This window comes from Meriones unguiculatus, chromosome 12 (assembly GCF_030254825.1).
Source record: "Meriones unguiculatus strain TT.TT164.6M chromosome 12, Bangor_MerUng_6.1, whole genome shotgun sequence".
Taxonomy (NCBI): Eukaryota; Metazoa; Chordata; class Mammalia; order Rodentia; family Muridae; genus Meriones; species Meriones unguiculatus.
The window spans coordinates 92,492,093-92,504,475 of NC_083360.1; the positions used below are offsets into that span (position 1 = coordinate 92,492,093).

At 40.8% G+C, this 12,383-nt stretch overlaps 1 protein-coding gene across 2 annotated transcripts in view; it reads right to left on the reverse strand.

Annotated features, from left to right (window-relative positions):
• Positions 1-9,692: 9,692 nt before the first annotated feature.
• The window catches only part of Efemp1 (EGF containing fibulin extracellular matrix protein 1), a 60,773-nt gene continuing 58,082 nt past the window's right edge, over positions 9,693-12,383 (reverse strand). For both annotated transcript variants that reach the window (XM_021659865.2, XM_060365123.1), the window contains exon 11: positions 9,693-10,264. In XM_021659865.2, coding sequence (XP_021515540.1) covers positions 10,103-10,264 — 162 coding nt within the window. In that variant the 3' untranslated portion in view covers positions 9,693-10,102. The remainder of the gene's footprint in view (positions 10,265-12,383) is intronic.

Here is a 12,383-nt window from a genome sequence, read left to right on the forward strand (position 1 = left end):
GGTTTATGAGGCTTCTTACCATGTGTTTGTATTCTGTTGTCTTGTGTAAGCCTCCTTGTGCTAAAACAGCCTTTTCTGGAAGAAACCTGATTCTGCCATTCTGAAGAGCACAGAGGAGCTGTCTCTGCACTGCAGATCAGCTGTGCTACCTTGGTTAACATTCAGGGTCTGGAGATAGATTGTTCTTGCTTCCAGTTTCGGTTGTACCATGCCTGATATTTGGCCCTAACCAAATCATTAAAGCTGCCTTTTCTTTAGTAAAATTGATCCCACCGTCTCCCTTCCCATGGTGAGTCACTGCCCAAGGCATGAAATAACAAGCTGAAAGTGCCTGTCAGTAGTAAGCATGCGGGAAATGACGGCCACTTTAATAAGTTGGACTCAAAATATTATCTTCAATTGTATAAGCATATTTTAAGTTTCTTGTATCCAGTGCTTATATGTAGTTTTTAATCTGCTTCCTTAGTACTTAGCCCAATTCTAGATACATGATGTTTGCAAGATCCAGAGGTGGAATATAATCAGAGTATAGGTCGCTTTGGAGACTTTTCTTTCTCATTAACAGCTGGTTAATAAATATAAGAAAGAAAAAAGCCAGATAATTATTAGAAAAACACAAGTGAACAGAATGTTGACATTCTAAGGAAACCACCTACAGAAGCACATACACATACACACACACACACACACACACAGAGAGACATACACACATTCCTCACACACTCATATCTGCTTGCATGAATGTCTGTACAGAATGTTCATGCCTGGTGCCTGAGGAGGCCAGAAGAAAGCATCGTATTCCCAAGACTGGAATTTCAAACCGTTGTGAGCTGCCATTCGGGTGCTGAGAATTAAACCGGGGTCCTTTGGTAGAGCAGCCAGTGCTCTTAACTGCTTAGCCATCTCTCAGGTTTCTGAAACATATTTTAAACTTCTGAATTTGAGTTAAAACAAATACATTTAAGTCTACAGTTGTTACCAAGAAGATTAAATAGTGCTGCTAGGTGGAGTTGGCACAGCTAAAATAAAAGGTCTTATCCTGCACCCTTTCTGCTTATTCAAGCGCTCTAAGACCAAGATTAAGTGTCTCCTGTGGTTTAGAAGTAGTTGGTCTTCTCCAAAACTCACATGGAAGCTTTGTTCTCAAAATAATAATAGTGAAAGATCCTCACAACAATGTTGTCAAAAGGAACAGTGGGTAGTGAATGGTACCGGAGCTTTGAGAAGTGAAGTCCAGTGGGAATTTACGGAGTCAGAACCATCCTCAATGAGAGATTAATTTGGCATCACAGAATCTTGAAGAAGTCAGTTAGTTCTTGGGAGAGAGGTTGCTATGGGAGAGCAGAGCACAGTCCTGCGTTGACCCAGAGCTCTCTGACTGTATGAGCTCTTCCACATGACTCTTGCCTTCACTTTTGTCATATGGTACATGAACCTTGCTAGGACATAGCCAGAATACTAACACCAGATACTGAAAAGATGGCTCTATCTAATCTTAGATTCCCAGCCTCCAAAATTACGAGTTTCAGACAGTGGCTCTCCGCCTGTGGGGCTCAGCCCCTTTTGGGAGTGGTCAAATGACCCTTTCACGGGGGTCACGTAAAAGAAACGGAAAACACAGATTTACGCTATGATTCACAACAGCAGCAAAATTACAGTTATGAAGTAGCAACAAAAGTAACTTAAATCACCGCAATATGAGGAACTATATTAAAGACTGCGGCAGCGTTAGGAAGGTTGAGAACCACAGAACCACAAACAAACAAACAAACAAAAACCGAAAAAAGATATCTTTTGATTGTGAATTGTCCAGCCCTAGGTGTCTTGTTTCAGCAACAAAATGGACCAAAAAAGTTAGTCCCCACAGAAGAACCATGTATGTAACGGGAAGGCATATTTGTACTCTCATTACCAGGGATACATTCAAATTTTGAGCAATGTGTGCACACACTTAGGGCTCATTGTGAGAAAATAAATGTAAACTGAGTGTAGAATTAGAAGTGAGTAAATTTTTATTTAAAATGATAAAAGAAAATCACAAATTTAAAAAACTGATAAGTATAGCAAAAGTTGCAAAGTCTGCAATCCCATCCACCACTCCCTAGATAACTGCTGAACACTCTTTTGTGCCATGTTTTCCTGCAATTTTATCTGAGCAGGATTTTGTGTCATTTTGCATAGGGAGAATAGCAAGACACTCAAGTCTCACTTCTCATATGGTTGAGAGCTTTTCCAATTGATACTCACAGAGTTTCCTTACCTTCATTAATAGTCATCGCCAGGTCATGCAATTTTTTTTTTTTTAATACTTTCCAATTTGAAATGCCTCTGCCAAATTTCTTTCTTGTAAGATCTGTGAGTTTGGATCATGATAACTTTTCTTGCACAGGATCACTCTTTGAGATGGAAAGGCTTATTCGTGGCAAGAGCTGCCAATTCTTGGTCTTATGTCACCTTTGAGTTTTGTTAGTGTCTGAGTGGGAGCAGCACTCGATTCCTAACACACAGTCATGATATATTTTATGAAGTGTGCACTATACCTAGAAAATATTTTAAAAATTGTTCACAGTCTTGTTTACACGATTCACTCCTCTTTAGTGTGTGTGTGTGTGTGTGTGTGTGTGAGGATGTGTGTACATCTGTATCTGGTGGCCCAGAGTCAACCTTTGTGCTATTCCTCAAGAGCCATCTACCTTGTTCTTTGAGGTAGGGTCTTTTTTGTGTTATCCTGGGGCTCCCCAATTTGACGAGGCTGGCTGGCCATCAAATCCCAGGTAGCCTCCAGTCTCTGTCTCCCCAGTGGTGGAATTATAAGTACACAGCACCATTCCTGGCTTCTTTTCTTCTTTTTAAAGATCTATTTATTTATTATGTATTCAATGTTCTGCCTACATGTACACCTGAATGCCAGATATCACTCTAGATGTGAGCTACTGTGTGGTTGCTGGGAATTGAACTTAGGATCTCTGGAAGAGCAAGCAGCTCTTAACCGCTGAGCCATCTTCCCACACCCCCTTGGCTTTCTTTTTACATAGGTGCTGGGGATTGAAAATTGGTATTTGGTACTATCTGACGAATTATTTTATTTTAGCTGTAGTTTATTCTTCACTGTCAGAATAGTTCCTGGGGGTCTTGTAGAAATATGAAAAATACTTTCATGGTATGGTGCATTTATAGTTGTGCATACAACATAAAGTATACCACGAGTATTCATTAAGAATCAAATCTTCTGCTTACCACTATATATTTCTAGTGATTGGAAGAATTTTTCATGGGTTAGCTTTTGGCTCTGACAAATTCTTTTTTCCTCTCTTCTCTTCCCCTTCTCTGCTCTTTTTTCCTTTCCATGTCCTTTCCTCTTTCACTCTTTCCTCCCCTGCAGAGTGTGGTATAAACTATCTAGAACTACTTGTACCCAGATAGGAGCTCAATTTAGTATATATTATAGTGACCGTTGTAAATGCTTCCTGCTAAAATCAAGCTGAACATGATTGTGAACTACGCCAGTGCTGTGCAACATGGGAGGGATGTGACAGAGCTCAAACACTATCCTACACATCAGCGAATTTTCCATGGAGTGTGTGACCAAGGGAACACGGAGGTGGTGTCATTTCCAGGGTCTTGGGAAGGGCTGGCATGAGGAAGGGCTCTTAACCAGCTTTGTTAGCTCCCCCGAGGTTGACGTCTGAGAGCATCCCATTTTATCTGACACTGCGTAGTCTGATTAAGGGTGAAATCAAGGCAAGAGAGGTGTTACCCATGTGACACTACACTTTCTGCTTAGGTGTCTTTCTGCCTAATTCTGTGCAACATCTTGAACATGATGGCGCCTAATTGCATAATGGACACTTGGAGGAGAAGAAAAATTTAGTAGGGGAAGAGAAATTGAGGGGGGAGACCAGAAAAGAAGATGGAAGAATGAAAAGTAAAGGGTCAAAGAGGGAGTATATGAGACATGAATATACATGTCAGAAAGTGACACAGAATTTAGCTGCCGGAGTCCTCTGGGCTTACATTGACCTTCCGTGGATGTCAGTTCCCTCCCATATCCTGTCTCCTGTAAGGATGCCGGGCTATGGTGGAAGTCTGTAGTCTTTGGCTAGCACACCATACAAAGAAAGCCTTTCACCTCTGCCAGAAGAATGTTTTCAATGCCAGAGCACTTACACACTTGTGAGCAGGTGTGTGTGTGTGCGTGCGCGCGCACGTGCGCACTGCGGTATGATGCCCCAGTTTGGTCCTTCATGGAACACTTCCGAGGTGAGTTTTTCAGGATTTTTTTTTTTGGGGAGGGGGAGGAGGGAGTTGTGGATTCTAGAACAGAGCTCTAGTTGTTTACAGGGCGCGCCCTCATCGGCTCAAGATATCTCCGCTCTTTGGTTCCCTTCCCTCCTTCCACCTGTGCTCTGTGGGGCAGCCTCTCAAACCAGGTCAGCGTAGCCTAGTGCTTGTGTTAGGGTGTGCTTGTGGACAGTGCCAACTGAGACATCCGGCTGAGGCCATGGGCAAGTAATTTACAACATGAAGCACAGTCTAAAGAGTAAAACACAAAAACTTGAAATACAGTCTTTAAAGGTAATAGACAATTTGGAGACATCTACATGCTAATTAAATCATTTATGCATGTTGTGTGCTTATATTCAAAGACAATGCTGATCCTTCAGAAACCGATTGGATTTCTATGGAAGACTTTTTAAGGAGAATTGAGTATTACTTTTGGTCTTTAAAATTCTCTTGCATTTATATTCCAATTCTGGCTTATGAAAGGAATCTGTGCTATGTTAGCATACACATGTGCTCACAATATAAACAGCTCAACCAGACCTCTGCTTTGACTGTATGGAAAGGGCAGGTCTCTCTCTGGATTGTTTCCGCTCAGCAATCTTGATATTTTCGTCTGTGGGCCAGATGAAACAAGAGTAGCCTTTTTCGGGAGCAGATGTGCCACAGTTTGGGTTTGAAGTTTGCAGGTGTGCCCCCGGCTAGGGACATGGAAGCTTGCCATAGTTCAGGGATGCTGGTTTGGGATGGAAGTATGTGTGTTAAAAATAATTCAGTGTGCTAATGGAGGGCTTTGCCTCTTGTGGGCTGCTTATGCATAACATGTGAGCAGCTGTTCTGTATTTTAAAAAGAGTTTTAGAAAGTTAGACGTACAGAGAGTTCTTTAAAACATAAGCAACTTTGTGGACTCATGTAGACACGGATCAACCATAGGCTGACTTGTGAGGCACCGTCCAGAGCGATTGTGACACTGAGCTTGTGAAATTTAGTGTCTTAGATAGTGAAGTGGTTTTTCTAGGTCATCATTTAGATTCATTGTGTCATTTCTCTCTAGAGAGAGGTGACATGTGGAGGTGATTTCTAGTGCTGCCCTACCTCTTAGTACTTACATTTTAAAATAATTATTTTTAAATATGTTCTTTAAATTAAAAATTACATGTATATATTTGTGGTGTGTGTGTATGTGCGTGTCAGAGGACAATTTGTTGGAGTCAATTCTTTGTTTCATCTTGTGAGTTCAAGGGATTGAACTCAAGTCATCACACCTTTACCTGAGTGCTTGTTCTCTCTCTCTCTCTCATTCTTACAAATCTTGAAAGGAGTTAAGGCCCCACTGATGACTGACGTGTTCACTATGATTTTCTTTTCCAGCCTTCTAAAGGAGCCACCTTTTCTGTGATGTTTACTGTACATATTTTCTCCTTTAGTAGTGACTTATGAATGTCGGTATTCTTTATATTAATCTTTATATTATTGTCTTTTATATTATCTTTTAATTATTCTTTATATTAATTCACGTGGCAGCATGGGCTCTGTAGGCCTTTTCCTCCAGTTCCTTGGCCAGCAGAGCACAGACCATCTTCTCCACTCTGCCCCTAAGGGTTCCTACATACTCCAGCCCAGCATTTACAGACAGGCTTTCATTTCTTCAGGGAACTGCTGTCCTTTCATATAGAACCCTTGCATTTCAAAGCATTGAGGGACCTTTTGTGTTAAGCACTTCTGCCTCTCTGAAGTTAAAGGAAACAAATTTGCTACAGCTTAAGAAAGTAAACAACTCAGTTTTGGATGTGAATGATTTCAATGTGACTGTGTGCGACAGTGGCTGTGACAGCAGATCACGTAACCGGCAAGGCTGGCCCAGTAATGCACAGTGGATGGATTGTCTGCGGGAGCTCAGGAAGAGAAGCACTGCCTGGTGATGTTGCAATTTGGAGTAAGGCTAATGTTTTATGACTTAACTCTGGGTACAGCGACCTTGTTCAAGACATTGTAGCCTTGAGCAAGTTTTAGAAGCCAGCGGACCTGACAAGATCAGATAGAAGTTCAGGAGTCCTTTTATTACTTACAAATGAGTATGTGTGGCAGGAGACATTTTTATTTTAAGGGAATGGAAATTGTATGTTGTCAAGCTGCTTGGGATGAAGATTTTGCAACTGAGGGAAAAAAGATCCTTCTTTTTGAGAGGACTTAATACCATACCTTTCCTGACCACTCTCAGACCATTCGTCCATAAAGAAAGCATAAAGACCTGATCCAGCCTTAGCATTAGGATGGGTCTTATCAGTCCTCACTTCTGAGACTCACTGAAGAAAAGCACAGACATTTTTCTGGGAGCTCACTGCATCATGGGAACATGTGGCTGCCTCCTTTTCTGTGCACAAAACAAGGTAAAATGACTTTCATGGAATAAACCTATTTCAGTTAGTAGCAGTAAAGAGAAATGGGTGGTGAGACAGCTGGGTGGATAGGTGCTTGCCGCCACCCTGATGACATGAATTCAGTCCCCAAACTCACAAGGTGGAAAGAGAGACAAGATTGCCATGTGTAATCCTCTGACTTTCACGTACTCTGACCAACCCCCATATTTTAAAAAAGGCATTATTTAAGAGTCAGTATATACAAATTCATTTTAAAATGTAATTTTAAAAAGTTTGTAGCTGAGCTGGATTATTTTCTTCTCAGAGAATGAACTAATACTGTGAGGACTTATTTTGGATAGAACTATTTTATTCCACAGGATACAGTACTTCTCAACGATGGCCACATTCCCAGAACACCCAGGTACTTTGAAGGTGCCCTCAGTGTGACCATGGGGTGGGGATTAAAAAGTTTTTAAAATTGAGAACACACCTTGTTTCAACCTTCCCATTTTACAGATGAAGTAATAGAGTCACTGAGAGGCTTTGCGAATTGGTCAAGTCTCTTACCTGTATACAATTAAGATCGAGACTAGGATCCTGGCTCTTCTGCGTCACATTGACCAGTGTTGTGTGGGGTTGCAGCAGAAATCTGCAATGAATGTGTGCCAATGGGAAAAGCCTAACTGTGGCCGTGAATCCCTGCTGTAGTTCCCAGCGATGGAAACCGCTTCAGACCAATGATTTCCAAGGACAGAGGGAAGGCACTGCAGAGCTGGAGAACAAAGCAGGCCTTTGTCTTCCTGTTCTGGTTTATTTTGGGTCATCGCTGATTTTGAATTTCAAACTACAGTCCAAGTGAGCACTGCTGAGGATTGTTAGGTATACTGAGGATTATTGTACCCATAAAAGAACTCATGTGTAAGCTTCAATTTCTTTGCAAGCCAGTACTCCTATGGATAAAAAAAAAAAAAGTATTTACTTGCTATTCTTTCCTAGGCAAAATTTAGCTGAAAGTGTGTTAACTTTTGCTCTGAAATGAGTGTATAGATTATCAGTTTCTTGCTGAAACATATGATAAGAATTATAGGCATAAACAACAAATCAGGTGATGTCTAATAGCTGATGAATGGATGAGCAAAATGTTCATCTATGCGATGGACACAAAAGGAATGAATTACAGAGATAAACTGTGTTGGGAGAATTACGCATACATGATTGGCTGTGAATTTGGAAACATACTGAGTGAAAGAAGCCAGGCACAAAAGGCCACATATAAGTTTCTATTCATAGGAAATGTCAGAACTGACAAATCAAGACAGAAGCCGCTCAATGGGATCTCTTACAAAGTCATGTGACAAGCAGGACCGGGAACAGTGATACCGAGCTAATTCTTTAAGTGAATAAAATGTTATGGATCTGGAAAGAGGTTAATAGTTGCATGCCTTGTTGAGTGTGCTGTGTGCACTGAAGTGTGCTCTTCAGAACTGAGCACACTAAAACAGTGTATTATATGTTGTGTGCATTTAACTACAATTTAAAGAAAGGGACTTAATAGGACCGCAGTATGTGTCAGCCTTTAAACATGTCTGTGACTTGTGGGTTGTATCAGGCGTGGCATAAAAAGGAAATCATGCTTTTTGGCAGCCAATGGCTTCTGTTGCTCCAGGTAATAAACGTGGTGTTTGGAGGTGAGGGAGGAGGGCCAGCAGTTACGCATGGATATTCTATAGATTCCTGTTACTTCTGTAGCGCACTGCTCATCTAGAGACAAGACTGTCTTTTTGAGATGGAAAATCTTGGGTGAAATTTCTGACAAAGTTTCAAATGTCCATAGAAATCAGCATGCTGCACTACAGTGATTTAATGCTTTGCAATCAATATCTGCCCTAAGATTAATCATTATAATAAAACCCAACACGAATATGGTAGAACCCAATTTCCTAAAGTGTTCTCGTATTAAGCTCTGAGTTGAGGGTATTGTCTACGGGCAGGGAAATCTAGATTGATTAAATGGCAAAGTTGAAGTCAATCTTTAATGGGTGTGGACTGTAGGCTCTGGAGTAGGTGTTGAGTTGGGTGTGGTCGCAGTCCAGCAGACTCAAGGCTGCTCAGCAGGGTCTCTTTCTTCTGTTTCTGTCCTCAAGCTCATAAAGCTCACTCCACCCTATGCTCAAGGGGTTTGGATTTTGTTCCTTAGTGAGCTTTCTTTTCAACAGTTCTTACACATTTAGTCAACTCCAAAAAGACGTTTGTTTTCAAGGTTACTTATGGCAGGGTCATTTATTTGTGCTTTGAAATGAAATGTAAGAAAAATATTGGTTGTGCACATTGTTTTTGTGGCATGATTTTAATAGCCCTCATGTGTCTTCATCTCCTAGTTTATTATTTATATATAATATAATGGTTATTCTTGGTCTGACAGCTATAAATGATTTTTCTCAATATATAAAAAATATACTGGCTGTTACTGATCACATTAAAAACAGATGAAACCTGGGTGACCTTCTAAATAAAAGCATATTCATTTTTAGTTAAATAGATATATCAAGGAGAATTATGTTAAATAAACAAGAATTGGGCAGGAGGGATAATGTGAATTCTAAGAGTAAAGAGCCACCATTTCTTGTCTGTGAGTACAAATGCTAGTGTTAGACTCTTGCTGGCGAACTTGAGGCTTGGTAGAAGTGAGGCTTAGACACAGGAGTGTCTCCAGGGAAGCACATTTTCTCCATTTCCCTCTGAGCTGGGAGCGTATTCCTTGCTTCAGAGCTTCTATCACATGTACTTAACTTGCTTCTTTAGAGAATTCTAAAATGGTTCCGAAAAAAAAAAGTTTTTTTTTTTCCTATTCCTCATAGAATAGGAATTATTCTCAATAGAATAATTTTTAAGGAGATATTTGACTTGTTTGGAATTGTGGGGGAAATTTCTGCCAAACTTTATGATATAATGTAGAAACCAGCGTATTGCCTGATAATAATTTACTGCTAAACATTAAACAAGTACCTTTAAAGTGATAATTAAAATATAGGCCAACACAAACATGGTAGATTCTCATTTTCTAAAGAAATATATCTTTATTGACTTTTTTCATTTTCTTACAAAGCATTAAAAAAGCTCCTCTTCCTTGCTGTTGATGTCAAGATAGCTGGTATGAGGTGGTGTACATTTCTCCGTACACCACAGAACAAATCATTGCTTGCTCCCATTTTTATAGGAAAGAAACCAAGTTTTACCAGATAATACATGCTTAGCTCCCTTCAAGAAGAATGTTGGGTTAATGTCTATTTACACACAGTGATAAAGATAAACTTTGAATCTTACAGATTAAATGCCCGCTTCCTACCGTAGTACAGCTGAGTATAGATGTACTACATATAGCTATAAATAAAATAGTGTCTTAAGGTGATGCTATTCTTTGGCTGGCCTCAATGCCGTGGCAGGCTCCTACAGAAGGCTAAAATGAGAACGGCCCCACTATGATCGTCAGTCTCAGCACGGAGCTCGTGCGGAAGGTTCCTATACTGCTGACAGTCAGCATCTCCAGGTCCACGATGTATTCCCTTGGTCCCGACAGTGACTTCACAAGCACAAGCATCGCACTCACAGGGCTGGTTTGCTAAAACAGTGAGAAAAAGAAGGGTGAAGAGCGTGGATTTTCTTGGGCTAGAGTTCCTGTCTTTTGTTAGCATGCTTCCTGTGATAAACAGGGCAAATAACAGGGCGGGAAAGCATTGCCTAGTCCCTGCCTGCTTTTCATCTTCATCCCTACCCTAGCCCACCCATCTGCACTAGCTGAATGCAAGGACTTGCTTTCAATTTTTTCTTATTTTCTCATGTGTCTTGTTGACACGTGTTCACACTTCAATGTTTTTCTTTGTTGTTAACATTTCTCTACCCATGAATAGAACGGTTCCAGACTTTCTGAAGAGTTCATGTGAGAATCTAATAATCTTGGAACTGGTAAAGAATGTTGTCATTTTCTTAGCACTGTGCATCTGTTTATATTCCGGTGAATAGGTAGTTAGGTAAAATATCCAGGCATGTTGGCACATGCCTTGTGTCCCAGAGGCAGGCAGAGTTCAAGACCAGCCTTGTCTACATAAACAAGTTCTGGGACATCCAGGGCTACCTAGAGATGCCCTGTTTCAAACAAACAAATAAACAAGCAAGCAAACAAACAAACAAACACACAAACACACAAGCAGAGTTAGGTAAGTAGTCATCTTAAATAGAATATGACAAATTTTGGGTTATTTGTATATACATAGTATGAATACAAAGGAATACATACATACATACATACATACATACACACATACATACATATTCCTGAAACATTGAGATAAGGCTTTCAAATTCTTTAGAGCAGAGGTTTTTAACCTGTGGATTAAGACTCTTTGGAGGTTGAATGACCCTTTCACAGGGGTCACCTATGACCATTGGAAAACATGCTTATACCATGTTTCATAAGAGTAGCAAAACTGCAGTCATGAAATAGCAATGAAGATAATTGTATGATTGTGGGGGTCACCACAACCTGAGAAATGGGTTGCAGCATTAGCAAGGTTGAGAACCTCTACCTTAGAATCATCAGCGAGCAAGAGAAGTTCTGGAAAACGGCATTTTCAGGATTGCACATGGAGCAGGCACTGAAGGGTGGTAGGCTGATGCATTGGAGAGGTCAGTAAGTAAAACACAAAAAGGCAGAAGCATGGATTAAGATTTAGCCATCACTACAAGGGGTATGCATTCAACTGAGACACAGTACAGAACCCGGGAGAGGATGGCATTGAAGGAATGGGCAGAGGAGAGAAATCAAAGCATGAGGTTAAGGCTATGGAGACAGTGTGGTGGCTAAGCTTGGTGCTGCTCTAACATGAGGAATGGAGGTCAGATTCCAGAACCCACATCAGGTGGCTCACAACTGCCAGTAACTCGGACTCCAAGAGATCTGACACACTTGCATGGCCTCTGTAGGCACTTAGACACATGTGTCTATATACTCATAAAAATACATACATTCACATAAGGAATTTGAAAACCAGGTAAAGAACAAAGCGAAGAAGAACCAGATGCTTAGGTGGAGAACATGCACGTGAGCAGCAGTGTCAAACAGAGCAAAGGCGAATGGAATGTTGAAACTGTGAGAAGTGTCCTCGGAGTTAACGTTACACGTGGCATTGGCGGCTTTGCCCCTACAGCAACTTCAGTAAAGTATTTGGACTGAAAGACAAAGAAATGGCCAAGAATCCTGGAAGCACAGAGTAGCCTAGTCTTCCGAGGAAAAAGAGATGCAGAATAACATCTAGAGGGAGAAACACGCTCAAAGTGTAGGCTGTAAAGGGGAGTACAGCAGAGTAGGGTTCTGAGGGAGAGGGAATGAGGGATACGTGGTGTTGGGTTGGGATCGACTGACAATTATAAAATATATTTGGAAACTAGATGGAGAACACAGATGTACACTTTCAGGGGGCAGCATGAGAAATTTATGCTTGTTCGTGTCAGTGCTAGTGTCCGTAACTACAAAGCAGAAAGTGACTCACCTACTAAAAATGTAGAGTGTAAGGACTTTCTAAGTATGGAGATATTTGAGAACGAGGGCTGAGGAGAATGGTATAAAAATGCACAAGAAAATCGGTAATATTGCTGAGCTTACTAAGGACCTATCTGAAAGTGTATTACCAAGCTGTGCTTACAAGCTTGGCATGAGATATATGGGTAATAGGATTTATTTG